Here is a 15,972-nt window from a genome sequence, read left to right as displayed (position 1 = left end):
GCATTGATGGGCGTGTCCGGTCCATATCTTTGTCATCGATGGATGGATTTTCAAATAACTTGGCATGAATGTGTACCACAGTAAGACGACATGTCATGCGCAAGACCCAGGTCCGTAGCTCAAAGGTCAAGGTCACACTTAGATGTTAAAGGTCTTTTTTCATGATAGTGCATTGATGGGCGTGTCCGGTCCATATCTTTGTCATTCATGCATGGATTTTAAAATAACTACGCATAAATGTGTGACACAGTAAGACGACGTGTCGCGCGCAAGACCCAGGTCTGTAGGTCAAAGGTCCTAAACTCGAACATCGGCCATAACTATTCATTTAAAGTGCCATCGGGGGCATGTGTCATCCTATGGAGACAGCTCTTGTTTTTTTTCTTTTTGGTTAAATTTCTTCCCTTTAGATATTTTTTTTCTGAGGGCCTTCTTGTCCTCAAGTGCAATGATAACAGGTGAGCGATATAGGGCCATGATGGCCCTCTTGTTTGCAGATGTTGGTCGGCCGGTTGGTATGTAGACCAATCGGTTTCTGGATGATAACTCCAGAACGCTTGAGCCTAAGATCATGAAAATTGATAGGGAGGTTGGGCATGACCAGCAGATGACTCCTATTGATTTTGAGGTCAGTAGGTCAAAGGTCAAGGTCACAATGACCCGGAACAGTTAAACGGTTTCCGATGATCACTCGAGAGCGATTGGGCGTAGGATCATGAAAATTGATAAGTAGGTTGGTCATAACCAGGAGATGACCCCTATTTGAGGTCAGGAGGATAAAGGTCAAGGTCACAGTGGCCAGGAACAATTAAATGGTTTCCAGATAATAACTCAAGAAGGTCTGGGTCTAGGATCATGAAAGTTGATAGGATGATTGACCATGACCAGTAGAGGACCCCTATTGATTTTGAGGGCAGTAGGTTCAAAGGTTAAGGTCACAGTCACCTAGAACAGTTAAACGGTTTCCATATGATAACTCCAGCCTAGGATCATGAAAGTTGATAGGGAGATTAATCATGACCAACAGATGCCCCCTATTGATTTAGAGGTCAATAGGTCAAAGGTTAAGGTCACAGTGACCCAGAACAGTTGAACCATTTCTTGACGATAACTTGAGAACGTTTTGGCCTAGGATCACAAAATTTGATAGGGAGGTTGATCAAGATCAGCATATGACACCTATTGATTTTAAGGTCAGAAGGTCAAAGGTCAAGGTCACAGTGACCAGGAACAGTAGGACTTTTTTTTGCCAAATAACTAGAGAATGCTTTGGTCTAAGATCACATTTGATACGGAGGTCACTTACGACAGGTAAATGACCCATGATTATTGATTTGAGGTCAGTATGTCAAATGTCCAGTGCACAGTGACCAAATAGTTTCTGTTCCTTGAATGCATCAAGAAGGCAGGGGGGCATTTCGTGCTCTACAAGCTCTTGTTATATACTGGTACTGATGATAAACCTGGACAGATGATAAAGTCGAACACCTTGAAAATATTCGATTGCGATCGGTTATTTATAAAATTGAACACACCATCTAATAGTTTCCACTTACAACACCAACTGGTGTAAACAAAAACAAAATTGGTAAATATTCTGTATAAATAAAGGACTTACATAAATTTGTATAAAAAATATTTATCCAAAATTACTGGGGAAGAGGGTGTTTTTTTGCGCATGCTCACTGTCGAAACATGAAGGCCTGACATTTGTTAACTTTTCATTACTTTATCAGGAATGACTGTTGCAGCTTTTTTGGGAAAGTTTCAATATAATAATACCAAGAAAATTTTGTAAATGACAAAGGGTTCGAATTTATCATCAGTCAACGTTCATAAAGTCCCCTTTATACATACCCCTTTCAGGCCCTCACTTCATGTGAGTTTGCTTACTAAATATAAATTTGGATTATGTAAAGTTTTCAGCAAAGGTTAAGCTTTATTTTGATACCGACCATTGATTTCAATTTGCAGAAATAAAAAAGTTACAGGTAAAAAACCTCATTTTCTGTTCGGGTTTATCATCAGTACCAGTATGCAAATTTTAATCCAAGTGCTTTGTTATATTATATTGTATATGTAGTACAATATTGTTTATACATCATTGACAAATATCAGTTCATTATGTTATACTGCAGTAGAGAAAATTAGGTGCCTTCCAGTAGGGGACTTTGTATTGCATGGCAATACTTCATTCACTTGTTATCCTTGGAATGAAAAGAGTATATTATTAACTTACTGATACTGATCATGTTCTTCAAGGATTACCTGTTTGTCAAGGCAGCAAGGAAATGTATTTATGCAATAAAACAAGTTAAGGGTTATCATAATTAATCTAGACACCTAGAATAGAATCTGGCCCTGGCATACAAAAAGGTAAAACATGCAGCAAATAGATATTATTGTTAAAAATAGCAACGTTATTGTCTTTTTAAAGTTGAAATATAATGACAGAATATTTATATTTCAGTTTATTAACCTGGGAGTGAAGTGTTTCAGTAATGCTCCATCTCCTCTTGTACCAGATTGTGATTTCAGACTCTCTCAGGAGGTAATGTACAGCTTTGATTACGTTGCAGTCTTGAATTTACTGTCAGTTATAAGGGTTCTGTTTGCTACTAGTTTAGAGAATAGAAACAGTAGTGGGATGTGGTACATATCTGCTCCTGATTGTTAGTATTTCTTAGTGACTTAGATTAGCAGTAACTTTAGTGATTTGCTATCTACTGTTGGAACCAGTTTGTCTGATTTCTCTTTTGATATATGATATATATATACATTTGCATTTGAATATACATAATTCTGAAGAACAGCGTGGCTGGTAAAAGAAACTAAATTTTAAAATATCTTGATCAGTTTAGAATTTATCATTATAAAACAATTTGGATAGAGTATTTTCCATTGTAATTTCAGCCATTTGTTACATAACATTCAGGATATTTTCATTGGCATATATGCAAGATTTCCCTGAAATAATGCTTATTAAATTTTTCATTGGCCAGAATTTTGTGCAGAAAAACTCATTTATGGCCATAACTTAACATTTAAAAAATTTCTTAAAATGTGACGTGTCCGCGTCCCGATTTGGTAAAGTTTTTGTATGTAAGCTGGTATCTCAGTAACCACTTGTGGGAGTGAATCGAAGCTTCACACACTTATTGAATGTGATTAACTGACTTACATTGCACAGGTTCCATAACTCTGTTTTGCTTTTTTAGCTCACCTGTCACATAGTGACAAGGTGAGCTTTTGTGATCACCCTTCGTCCGTCGTGTGTCCGTCCGTCCGTGCGTCTGTCCGTCAACAATTTCTTGTCTGCATGATAGTGGTTTCATTTATGATTTCATTTTAACCAAACTTGCACACAACTTGTATCACCATAAGATCACGGTTCCTTTCTTGAACTGGCCAGATCCCATTATGGGTTCCAGAGTTATGGCCCCTGAAAGGGCCAAAATTAGCTATTTTGACCTTGTCTGCACAATAGCAGCTTTATTTATGATTTGATTTTTACCAAACTGGCACACAACTTGTATCACCATAAGATCTTAGTTCCTTTCTTGAACTGGCCAGATTCCTTTATGGGTTCCAGAGTTATGGCCCCTGAAAGGGCAAAAATTAGCTATTTTGACCTTGTCTGCACAATAGCAGCTTCATTTATGATTTTATTTTAACCAAACTTGCACACAACTTTTATCACCATAATATCTCGGTTCCTTTCTTGAACTGGCGAGATTCCATGATGGGTTCCAGAGTGATGGCCCCTGAAAGGGCCAGAATTAGCTATTTTGACCTTGTCTGCACAATAGCAGCTTCATTTATGATTTGAATTTAATCAAACTTGCACAAAACTTGTGTCACCATAAGATCTCAGTTCCTTTCTTGAACCGGCCAGATCCCTTAATGGGTTCCAGAGTTATGGCCCCTGAAAGGGCCAAAATTAGCTATTTTGACCTTGTCTGCACAATAGCAGCTTCATCTATGATTTGATTTTAACCAAACTTGCACACAACTTGTATCACCACAAGATCTTGCTTGCTTTCTTCAGCTGGCCAGATTCCATCATGGGTTCCAGAGTTATGGCCCCTTGAAGGTCCAAAATTGGCTATTTTGGCTTTTGCAGCCATATAGAGACTTCATTTATGGTTTTATTTGATACAAACTTCCAAAATACCTTCAACAACAAGAAACCTTGGATTCCATGACAAATCAGATCCAATCATAGGTTCCAGAGTTATTTTATATCTGATTACCTCCCCTGATTGTAATCAAAATGGATTTATATCAGTAAGTACTTACAGGACTTATTTGAAATTTCATTATTGTTATTAGTTGGACTGAGACAATCAGGGAAGATAACTATGGACTGATTTTATGTAAAATTACCTCCCTTTATTTCAAATTAAAATTGTTATATCTCCATAACTAATGAAGATACTGATCTGAAATTTCATTTATGTCAACAGATTTATTTGGCAGATCCTTCTTTTGTCCACTTACAATATTTTTTTTTAGCTCACCTGTCACATAGTGACAAGGTGAGCTTTTGTGATCGCGCAGCGTCCGTCGTCCATCGTGCGTCCGTCCGTGCGTAAACTTTTGCTTGTGACATCTCTAGAGGTCGCAGTTTTCATGGGATCTTTATGAAAATGGGTCAGAATGTTCATCTTGGTAGATTCTAGGTCAAGTTCGAAACTGGGTCACGTGCGGTCAAAAACTAGGTCAGTAGGTCTAAATATAGAAAAACCTTGTGACCTCTCTAGAGGCCATATTTTTCATGAGATCTTCATGAAAATTGGTCAGAATGTTCACCTTGATGATATCTAGGTCAAGTTTGAAACTGGGTCACGTGGGGTCAAAAACTAGGTCAGTAGGTCTAAAAATAGAAAAACCTTGTGACCTCTCTAGAGGCCATATTTTTCATGAGATCTTCATGAATATTGGTCAGAATGTTCACCTTGATGATATCTAGGTCAAGTTCGAAACTGGGTCACGTGGGGTCAAAAATTAGGTCAGTAGGTCTAAAAATAGAAAAACCTTGTGACCTCTCTAGAGGCCATATTTCTCAATGGATCTTCATGAAAGTTGTCAGAATGTTCATCTTGATGATATCTAGGTCAAGTTCGAAACTGGGTCACGTGGGGTTAAAAACTAGGTCAGTAGTTCTAAAAATAGAAAAACCTTGTGACCTCTCTGGAGGCCATATTTTTCATGAGGTCTTCATGAATATTGGTCAGAATGTTCACCTTCATGATGTCTAGGTCAAGTTCGAAACTGGGTCACGTGGGGTCAAAAACTAGGTCAGTAGGTCTAAAAATAGAAAAACATTGTGACCTCTCTAGAGGCCATATTTCTCAATGGATCTTCATGAAAATTTGTCAGAATGTTCACCTTGATGATATCTAGGTCAAGTTCGAAACTGGGTCACATGCGTTGAAAAACTAGGTCAGTAGGTCTAAAAATAGAAAAACCTTGTGACCTCTCTAGAGGCCATATTTCTCAATGGATCTTCATGAAAGTTGGTGAGAATGTTCAGCTTGATGATATCTAGGTCAGGTTCGTAACTGGGTTATGTACGGTCAAAAACTAGGTCAGTAGGTCGAAAAATAGAAAAACCTTGTGACCTCTCTAGAGGCCATATTTTTCATGAGATCTTCATGAAAATTGGTGAGAATGTTCACCTTGATGATATCTAGGTCAAGTTTAAAAGTGGGTCACATGCCTTCAAAAACTAGGTCATTAGGTCAAATAGTAGAAAAACCTTGTGACCATATTTTTCAATGGATCTTCATGAAAATTGGTCAGAATTTTTTATCTTGATGATATCTAGGTCACATTTGCTCAAAAACTAGGTCACTATGTCAAATAATAGTAATAACGACGTCATACTCAGTTCAACACTGGGTCATGTGGGGATAGGTGAGCGATTCAGGACCATCATGGTCCTCTTGTTTTTTAATGACTTCCCTTTTATGTTACTATAAATAGCTTTTTTTTAGTAACTTTTTAGCTCACCTGTCACAAAGTGACAAGGTGAGCTTGTGTGATTGCGCGGTGTCCGTCGTCCGTCCGTCCGTCCGTCCGTAAACTTTTCCTTGTGACCACTCTAGAGGTCACATTTTTCATGGGATCTTTATGAAAGTTGGTCAGAATGTTCATCTTGATGATATCTAGGTCAAGTTAGAAACTGGGTCACGTGCCATCAAAAACTAGGTCAGTAAGTCTAAAAATAGAAAAACCTTGTGACCTCTCTAGAGGCCATATATTTCACAAGATCTTCATGAAAATTTGTCAGAATGTTCACCTTGATGATATCTAGTTCCAGTTCGAAACTGGGTCACGTGCCTTCAAAAACTAGGTCAGTAGGTCTAAAAATAGAAAAACCTTGTGACCTCTCCAGAGGCCATATATTTCAAAAGATCTTCATGAAAATTGGACAGAACGTTCACCTTGATGATGTCTAGGTCAAGTTCGAAACTGGGTCACGTGCCGTCAAAAACTAGGTCAGTAGGTCAAATAATAGAAAAACCTTGTGACCTCTCTAGAGGCCATATTTTTCATGGGATCTGTATGAAAGTTGGTCTGAATGTTCATCTTGATGATATCTAGGTCAAATTCGAAAGTGGGTCACGTGCCATCAAAAACTAGGTCAGTAGGTCAAATAATAGAAAAACCTTGTGACCTCTCTAAAGGCCATATTTTTCATGGGATCTGTTTGAAAATTGGTCTCAATGTTCATCTTGATGATATCTAGGTCAAGTTCGAAACAGGGTCATGTGCGGTCAAAAACTAGGTCAGTAGGTCTAAAAATAGAAAAACCTTGTGACCTCTCTAGAGGCCATACTTGTGAGTGGATCTCCATAAAAATTGGTCAGAATGTTCACCTTGATGATATCTAGGTCAAGTTTGAAACTGGGCCATGTGCCGTTAAAAACTAGGTCAGTAGGTCAAATAATAAAAAAAACCTTGTGACCTCTCTAGAGGCCATACTTTTCATGGGATCTGTATGAAAGTTGGTCTGAATGTTCATCTTGATGATATCTAGGTCAAGTTTGAAACTGGGTCAACTGCGGTCAAAAACTAGGTCAGTAGGTCTAAAATTATTAAAATCTTTTGACCTCTCTAGAGGCCATATTTTTCAATGGATCTTCATGAAAATTGATCTGAATGTTCACCTTGATGATATCTAGGTCAGTTTCGAAACTGGGTCACGTGCGGTCAAAAACTAGGCCAGTAGGTATAAAAATAGAAAAACCTTGTGACCTCTCTAGAGGCCATATTTTTCATGAGATCTTCATGAACATTAGTGAGAATGTTCACCTTGATGATATCTAGGTAAAGTTCAAAACAGGGTCACGTACCTTCGAAAACTAGGTCAATAGGTCAAATAATAGAAAAACCTTGTGACCTCTCTAGAGACCATATTTTTCAATGGATCTTCATGAAAATTGGTCAGAATTTTTATCTTGATAATGTCTAGGTCAAGTTCAAAACTGGGTCACATGAGCTCAAAAACTAGGTCACTATGTCAAATAATAGAAAAAACGACGTCATACTCAAAACTGGGTCATGTGGGAAGAGGTGAGCGATTCAGGACCATCATGGTCCTCTTGTTTTATTATTGGCCGTAGGGAAAACACGAGACCAGTTTTTTGTGGTACAACATGGATGGTACCTCCAATTTTTAGGTGTATTTTAACATATCTATACCTTGTAAGATTTTTTTTTTCTTTTTGGTTAAATTTCTTCCCTTTGTTGTTCCTGTCCTTTGGACTTAGATATTTTTTCTGAGGACCTTCTTGTCCTCAAGTGCAATGATAACAGGTGAGCGATATAGGGCCATCATGGCCCTCTTGTTACAAAATTATGCCCCTTTTTATGCCCGCATATAGTGATTGTCCTGTCTGTCCTTTCATTCGTCCATCCATACAAGATTAACCAAATGGGGCCGTTCCGTCTAGCATCAATACCCCATACTAGAATGACTTGATACAAATGAAGATGTAACCTGTGACCATTCCTCATCTTCAGACATTACCTGACCTCAGTTTGACCTTGAACTTGACCTCTTTTGATTCCATACCTTATGTTTTTACTTCGATGTAAACGAGATGTGAAATCAAAATTTGTAGTCCTGTTTGGGCCATATAACCTATACTGTGTTGGTGCGCCGTAAAACCCAAATAAATAAATTGAATTTGACCTCATTTTGGACTTGGGTTGCTTTATATGGGCCATCTCTTGGTTAACCAAATGGGACCATTTCGTCTAGCTTCAATACCCCTTACAAGAATGAATTGATACTAATACAGATGTAAACTGTGCCCATTCCTCATCTTCAAACATCACCTGACCTCAGTTTGACCTTGACCTCGTTTTGGACTTGGGTGCAAAATCTATCGACAAGTTGCCGGATGCCACTGGGGGCATCAAGCGTTTATTGAACGCAGCTCCTTGTTCATCTTAGAATTTTTTGGTTAAGGTTTTGTATGTAACCTGTTATTTCAGTATCCACTAATGGGAAAGGATTGAAACTTCACACACTTGTTCGCTGTCATGATATGACATGCAGTGCTACGTTTCAATAACTCTACATTCTTTTAAATTCTTTTATGTAAACTGGTATCTCAGTGCCCACCAATGGGAATTGATTGGAACTTAACTTAACACACATGTCCACTGTTTTGAACTGATAAGCACTGTGCAGGTTACATAATCCTGTTTTGCATTTTTACAAAATTATGCCTCTTTTTCAACTTTTGTATTCATTCAGTTGACAAGGCTGTTGAATAGTTGAGCGTTGCTGTCCTCCGCCAGCTCTTGTTTGTTGTTTCTAAAAAGAATGTTATAGAAAGGAAGATACTCTGAATGACCTGCATAACAATTTGACGAAAATTTTCAAGCTTATTTTATATGGTGTTATAATAATTTGTTCTCTACTTAATGTAGAATAGATATAATTGCTGTAATTCTAAGAATAGGATCAATGCCTTTTTAATATTAAAACACTCTGATTTTATTTCAGGGATTGTTAGCCATTCAACAGCATGTGAGAGGTAGACGTGTAACCTTGACCCGACAAGATGTGATCACAATTTTGAGTCAGGAAAACCCGTTTATTTGTAAACTTTGTCCATCAGCTCAAGAAAATGTATATGCTATGGGTAAGGCCAGGGAATAAACAATTTAAGTTAATGTCTTGTATAGGAAAATAAATTGCGATTTTTTCATGTATCTGCAACTGTATTATAAGGTCTTCTTGATGGTTTTCAGTAAAAACTTTGTATAATACCTTATATTCTATCAGTTGACTGCCATGTTTCACCTTGTTGTTCAGAATCACTTCCAAATGTTCTGATCACATTTAGCATGTAAACAATAAGCAATGAATACTTGGTATTGCTCTAAATCCTGAGAGAGGGAAAAAATGAGTGGTCAGGATTGTTAGACCTTTGCAAAGACTCATTTTATTAACAGAAACAGATAATTGAAGTTGTATTAGTTCTGTTTGATTGTTTCAGATCCAGGAAGTGCTCTCTTCCATTTCAAACCAAGTGAAAGGTAAGGGCAGTGGTCTGTAATTAATTCTTTTTAAAAATCAACAACAACAGACAGTTCCTTCTATTTCTAAAAAGTTCTGTTGCTTTAACGTTTAGCCTGCGGTCGGCATGTGATTCTGCCTTTGCGACTAGTGCAGACTAACATAGCCTGCACATGCGTGCAAGTTAATCTTGGTCTGTACTGTTCGCTATTCTGTCAATTAATTTTCAGTTAACACCACTTCAAATAAAAAATGGTACTGCCCAGACTGAATGATAGACTAGTCCATTTTAGAAACTTAGCAAGGTGAAGGTTGATCGTATTTCTGCAGAACAGATTATGAATGAATAAACTTAAGATAAACTCATGATACCTATAGGTACTGAAAGTGGGTTTGACAAATGTTCTCTGCTAGGACTTGACCAAAATACATATACATACAAAGGTCACTAAATTGTCTCCCCCCCCCCCCCCCCCACTCAATTGTCCCCCCCCCCCTCCCCCACTCAGGTTCGCCGTAAAATCTAACTCACTCATCCCTCCCCCACTCCATCCCCTCATTCATGTGGGGAAGTTGTAGGTTACTTACAGAAGACAAATTAGTGTCTAATGACAAAGAATGGAGCACCACCCGATGGTATAAAAGTCCTAGCTTTGTGCCATAATTGAAATGTTTTAAAAGATGACATTTGTGACAGCGGAAAATAATTTATGACTACAATGTCCTATATTATTTAAAGTGGTACCGTTTCATGTGAAATGTTTCAACAGCAAAACATCTTGTTTGTTTTTGTTTTACTATTTTCAGCAGTATGTATATTGCAAAATATTAAAGTTATGACAAAACATTTCACATATAAGGGTTAAAACTATAATATTTTGTAAGTTTATTTCTTCCATTCTGATAGTCTTAATTTGCATTGTGACTTCAGTGATCCAGAACCCAATGTAGAGATTGTGTTCTGTGGTTGGCGTGGGAAGACGTCTGTGAGATCATTTGTTGGGAAGGACGAGAGATCTCACTACCTGCGTCTGTGCGGAGTGGAGTTGTCTGATATACGTGAGTTCCTTTCTTAGAGTTGTGATTTCTCTTCAAAAGTTTAAAGTCTGTAGCATATTTATGAAATGTCAAATATTATTGAAGTTGATATTATAAGAATAAGGTATCAAGAGACCTGAACAACTAAATGTTTTAAATTTTCATCAGAACTCTGAATTGTCTGTCCACTTGTCAGTTGGTCCATCCGAAATTGTGTCTTGCATATCTCAAAAAGTATTTAACCCAGTGTCATAAATCATTACAGGATTCAGTGTTTGAAGTTGTGTACCTGATGTTTCTAAATGGGATTTCACAAAGCCACACCAGAGTTATGGCCCTTGATCTAGTCAAAAATATAATTGAGCCGTGCCATGAGAAAACCAACATAGTGGGTTTGCGACCAGCATGGATCCAGACCAGCCTGCGCATCCGCGCAGTCTGGTCAGGATCGATGCTGTTCGCAAACAGTTTCTCCAATTCCAATAGGCTGTAAAAGCGAACAGCATGGATGCTGACCAGACTGCACAGATGCGCAGGCTGGTCTGGATCCATGCTGGTCGCAAACCCACTATGTTGGTTTTCTCATGGCACGGCTCATATATGAAAGGGCCTAAAGGTTTGTGTCGCATGTGTCTCAAAAAGTATTTGACATAGGATTATGAAAAATTATAGGAGTATTATTCAGCATGTGGGGTTGTCCTCCTGGGGTTTTGTTTGAGAATTCCCTTACCCAGACCAGAGTTATAGCACTTGATTTGGTCAAAAATATGCATAAAAGGAAAAAAGTTTATGCCAGAAGTAAATTTATCTTATAATGATATGATTTGATTTATGGTCATGAAGTAAAATAGCAATGTTTGGGTTGTGTTTGGGATTTCTATTGGGCAGACCAGAGTTATGAACCTTGATTTTCAAAAATTTGTATAAAGTTTGTATTACATGCATCTCAAAAAGTATTTGATTTAGAGTCATAAAATATTAGAGGATTGTTATATAGCATGTGAAGTTGTGTTCTATCAGCTAGACCAGAGTTATTGTCCTTTACTTAATCAAAAGTACACATAAAGTGCATAAAAGTTTATGTTGCATATACCGTATAAGTACTTATTTCTGCGGGCTTAATATTCTGCGATTTTTTCAAAATGGGGTGGTATTAAATTTCTGCGTAACTTATTTCTGCGGTGTCTTCCGTCTCACATTTGTTGGATTTATTTCTGCGGTTCTGTATTCAATGGTTGTTTCTTTAATTTCAAATAGACAGGTAGGTATTTTGTTGTTATTTTGACATTTTTGTTGGCTTCCAGATTGAAAATAAAAGTTGACGAATATTAATGTGACATCGTCATCATCACATAATGTTGAGTGTTAGATAAAAATGCAAGAAAACAGTCATTTTATAAACACAGTCATGCCTAACAGACACGAAAACAGCTTGAATCTATATTTTTCAAACATGCTCATCTGTGCATTGTAACGGTATGATAATTTTTGTTAATCACGCCTTTTTACAAGTCCCATACAAATAACGGACGGATCGGTTAACAATAGACACAAAGGATACAATGGATTGTGTTTGTCACATAATTTAAGAAAATTAAAACTGGCAGCTGACTGCTGAATAGTGAACGAAAATAAAAAAAAATTGATATTCTTATTTTTTGTATTCAACAGCAAATCAATAATAAAACAGTTCTATTATTTTACCGCTACTACCAGATTTTTATCCCCCGCCGATGAAATCGGGAGGGGGGTATTGAAATGGCGTTGTCCGTCCGTCAGTCCGTCCGTCCGTCCGTCCGCAGCCATTTCTCAGTAACTACTTGGTAGAATTTCATGAAACTTGAAATAAACATGAACCAACATACTGCGATGATGCCCGTCAAGTTTTTTTTTTTGATTGGTCAATTTCCCTCAGAGTTATTGCCCTTGATTTAATAAAAAATGTCCGTCTGCAGCCATTTCTCAGTAACTAACAGGTAGAATTTCTTCAAATTTGAAATAGACATGAACCAAGATACTGCGCTGATGCTTGTCAAGTTTTTTTTTTGATTGGTCAATTTCCTCAGAGTTATTTGCCCTTGATTTAATGAAAAATGTCCGTCTGCAGCCATTTCTCAGTAACTAGCAGGTAGAATTTCATCAAACTTGAAATAGACATGAACCAAGATACTGCGACGATGCCCTTCAAGTTTTTTTCCGATTGGTCAATTTTCCATATAGTTATTGCCCTTTAATTGTTTAAAAATCCACAGATCTGTACATAACAAACCAACCAATTGGAAGAATTTCATTACACTTCTTTCATTCTTTTCCATGAACATTTATTATAAACATGTGATGTTGTGTACCTACACCTGGTCACCCCCTTCCCTTGGTCCCCCCCCCCCCCCTCGCCCCCCCCCGCCCCCCCCAATTTTTTTTTTTTTTTTCATTTTTCGTTTTCTATCAATATTTATAATCAACATGTAAACTGTTGTATCCTCACCCCCCCCCCCCCCCCCACACCCAAACAAACCATTCATTTTCTTTTAATTGGATTTTGACTAATGAAATTATTTGCTTCTTGGTAACATTCTTAACTTTTTGCTGGATATATTTTTTTGCCGTTCCTCAACTCTGACCCTTTCGGCGGGGGATTCCAATTCATCGAATTTGCTTGTTTAAACTTGCTTTGTCGGCCTCCAGCTACATGTGGGACAAAAGCCGATAACGCTATCGGACATTGTCTTATACTTAACCTGATTATAATGGTGGCTTGTATCATCGTATCGCGGCATGTCAGGACAAAATGTTCTGCGGATTTTAAATCTGCGGTCTTGTTGTCTTCCGCAGAAAACGCAGAAATAAAGTTCACGCAGAAATAAGTACTTATACGGTATCTTAAAAATATTTCACCTACAGTCATGAAAACATGTACAGTGACAGGAAGTGGGAGGAGGCACCATTTTCCTATGGACACATGTCTAGTTTTACATATTTTACAGACTGCACAGGTGTCTTTGTTAGTAAAAAATGCATATAATTGACTGAGTTGCGTTCTAAGCTCCATTTCTTATTTACAGTTCCTGTGCTATCAGATGACAGTATAGTCTAAACTATGAAAACATTTAAGACTTTACAGTTATTTTTGTGTACTAAATTTCTTCTGATACTCTTTTGGAAAGATGGTTAATGTTCATTATAAAGGAAACTGCCTTTAAAATCATCATTCATGGTTGGAGATTTGTATAAGGACTAGACACTTTATCACACATGTTTCAGATAAAGTCCTATGTCAGTCTTCGTCTCCAGTACAGGTTTTAACGCCCTAAGGGTCACATGGTTTGCATAGAATTATATAGGGAAAAACTTAGAAGTGACCAATATGCTGTAGTCCTTTTTTGATATAAAATAACATATAGCGATTTGTCTCTGCAGAGTCAAAAGTACAGGAAATGAAGTCGTCGAGGGATACCAGTATATCTCTGTCCGGTACAGAAACTCCGGTTGGAGTGCCCTCAGGGGACGAAGCTGAACTAGAAAAGTGGAATAAGGAAGAGGAAGCACCAAGAGGAACTGAGGCAGATGAGGCAGAAGGGGGGAATAGTATCGAAGCTTTGAATATAGAGACTGTGGCTCCTGTAGAGTTAGAATCTGATAATGATAAAGAACAGAGTGATGAAGGTCAGGCTGATACAGAAAATGAGACTAATAAAGATGTTGATTGAAATTAATGATGAAGAAACTTTAATTGTAGAAAATGAGACAGAGGCTCCATGGGAGAAAGTGGCTGTTACTGATATGGAGAACAGTGTTTGACAGGTTGAAACAGTTATTCACATTTTTGTTTTGAAAATCGAAGCAACTATTTTAAAAAGTTGGCATATAAAATGAAATTAACGGCACATGTTTTTTGCAGTTTATACCAGCTTTATACAAATAGTAGGATCACAGAGGAGTTTATTGCTGTAAGGCTTTTGAAATAATGCACAAAATCAAATTCCACAAATATTTGATACTGACTAATGTTAGATATACGATTTAAATTCAACACATTATAAAGTTGTTCACCTTAAATGTAGACAAGTAGCATATGAGAATATTAAATACAGATAAATTGTTGGATACATAAAGAATATACGAAATAGCAGTTCAGAAGACACATGTTAAAAATTACAACACCACCAGATAATACAGAGAAGAAATGTGTTGGACATGAAAATAAAGAAAATAGAAGTAAGTCTGTAGTTAAAAAAAAAACTCTCAGAGAATTAAGCTGGGTAAACAGGGAAAAATGTTTTTTAAGTGCAAATATTACTGCTGCCAGAAAGATGGCAGTTTGTTGTTGAATATTTAGTATTATATTCACCTGTTATTATAGAAATAGAAATAGAAATCAGCTTTTAAAATTTTATGTAAATAAATTAAAATGTTACTGAAGTCATGTGTTGTTGTTGTTTTTACTTGGACATTATAGGTGCTAAGACAAATGTCAGCAAGGCCAATGAAAGTATGAAAATATTTGATACAGATCAAACACCCATTTTAATGTGAAGTTAAGTAACTTAACAAGAGTTTCCAAGATGAACCAGACCTGCTAGTTCTTTGCAAGTTACTGTATAAATTTTTCCACATGAACCAGAAATCAGGTACAAGTTATTTTTAAATGTCTTGTGTCATCACCGTGAACAATAGCTATCCTCCCAAGGGTTGGTGGCGGGGGCATATTTTCAAGGATTTTGCATCTTTAAATGAATTTAAATCCTAATTAACAAACAAAATCTTTAAAACCTGAAATCCACAAAAAAAAAAAACATTTTTGTCGAAAACCACAGAATTTTATGACAACACAATGATTTAACAATATTTTACTGGTTTTTTGATATGTGCTTTAAGAGATTTTTTACTTTGGGATTGTTTTTAAAATGCTTGAAATTTTTATTTTGAGAACTGACCAAAGATAAATATATATGCACTTATCCTATAATTATATACATCTGCAATAATTAATTTTTTTTTTTCATTTTAAACATATGCAAGAACCGATGGCAATGCCTGATAGTGGTGAAAATTGTGCAAGATGTTTGCATATTTGGTATTATTGTAACAACTCCAATTAAACGGGGGCCTCCGTGGCCGAGTGGTTAAGGTCGCTGACTTCAAATCACTTGTCCCTCATCGATGTGGGTTCGAGCCTCACTCGGGGCGTTGAATTCTTCATGTGAGGAAGCCATCCAGCTGGCTTACGGAAGGTCGGTGGTTCTACCCAGGTGCCCGCTCGTGATGAAATAATGCATGGAGGGGCACCTGGGGTCTTCCTCTACCTATAAAGCTGGAAAGTCGCCATATGACCTATCATGTGTCGGTGCGACGTTAAATCCAACCAACCAACCAATTAAACAACTATCATATGT

General features: G+C 37.2%; 1 protein-coding gene across 1 annotated transcript in view; it reads left to right on the top strand.

Annotated features, from left to right (window-relative positions):
• The window catches only part of LOC123544570 (RNA cytosine-C(5)-methyltransferase NSUN2-like), a 36,021-nt gene extending 21,070 nt beyond the window's left edge, over window positions 1–14,951 (top strand). The window contains exons 5-9 of the mRNA XM_053535201.1: window positions 2,471–2,551; window positions 9,026–9,164; window positions 9,522–9,561; window positions 10,473–10,600; window positions 13,997–14,951. Of these exons, the coding sequence (XP_053391176.1) occupies window positions 2,471–2,551; window positions 9,026–9,164; window positions 9,522–9,561; window positions 10,473–10,600; window positions 13,997–14,286 (678 nt within the window). The 3' untranslated portion in view covers window positions 14,287–14,951. The remainder of the gene's footprint in view (window positions 1–2,470; window positions 2,552–9,025; window positions 9,165–9,521; window positions 9,562–10,472; window positions 10,601–13,996) is intronic.
• Window positions 14,952–15,972: the final 1,021 nt, after the last annotated feature.

The sequence above is a fragment of the Mercenaria mercenaria genome, unplaced genomic scaffold, assembly GCF_021730395.1.
Source record: "Mercenaria mercenaria strain notata unplaced genomic scaffold, MADL_Memer_1 contig_4617, whole genome shotgun sequence".
NCBI lineage: Eukaryota > Metazoa > Mollusca > Bivalvia > Venerida > Veneridae > Mercenaria > Mercenaria mercenaria.
Note: the sequence above shows the minus strand (reverse complement) of the source record. Positions and strands in the feature narration are given on the sequence as shown.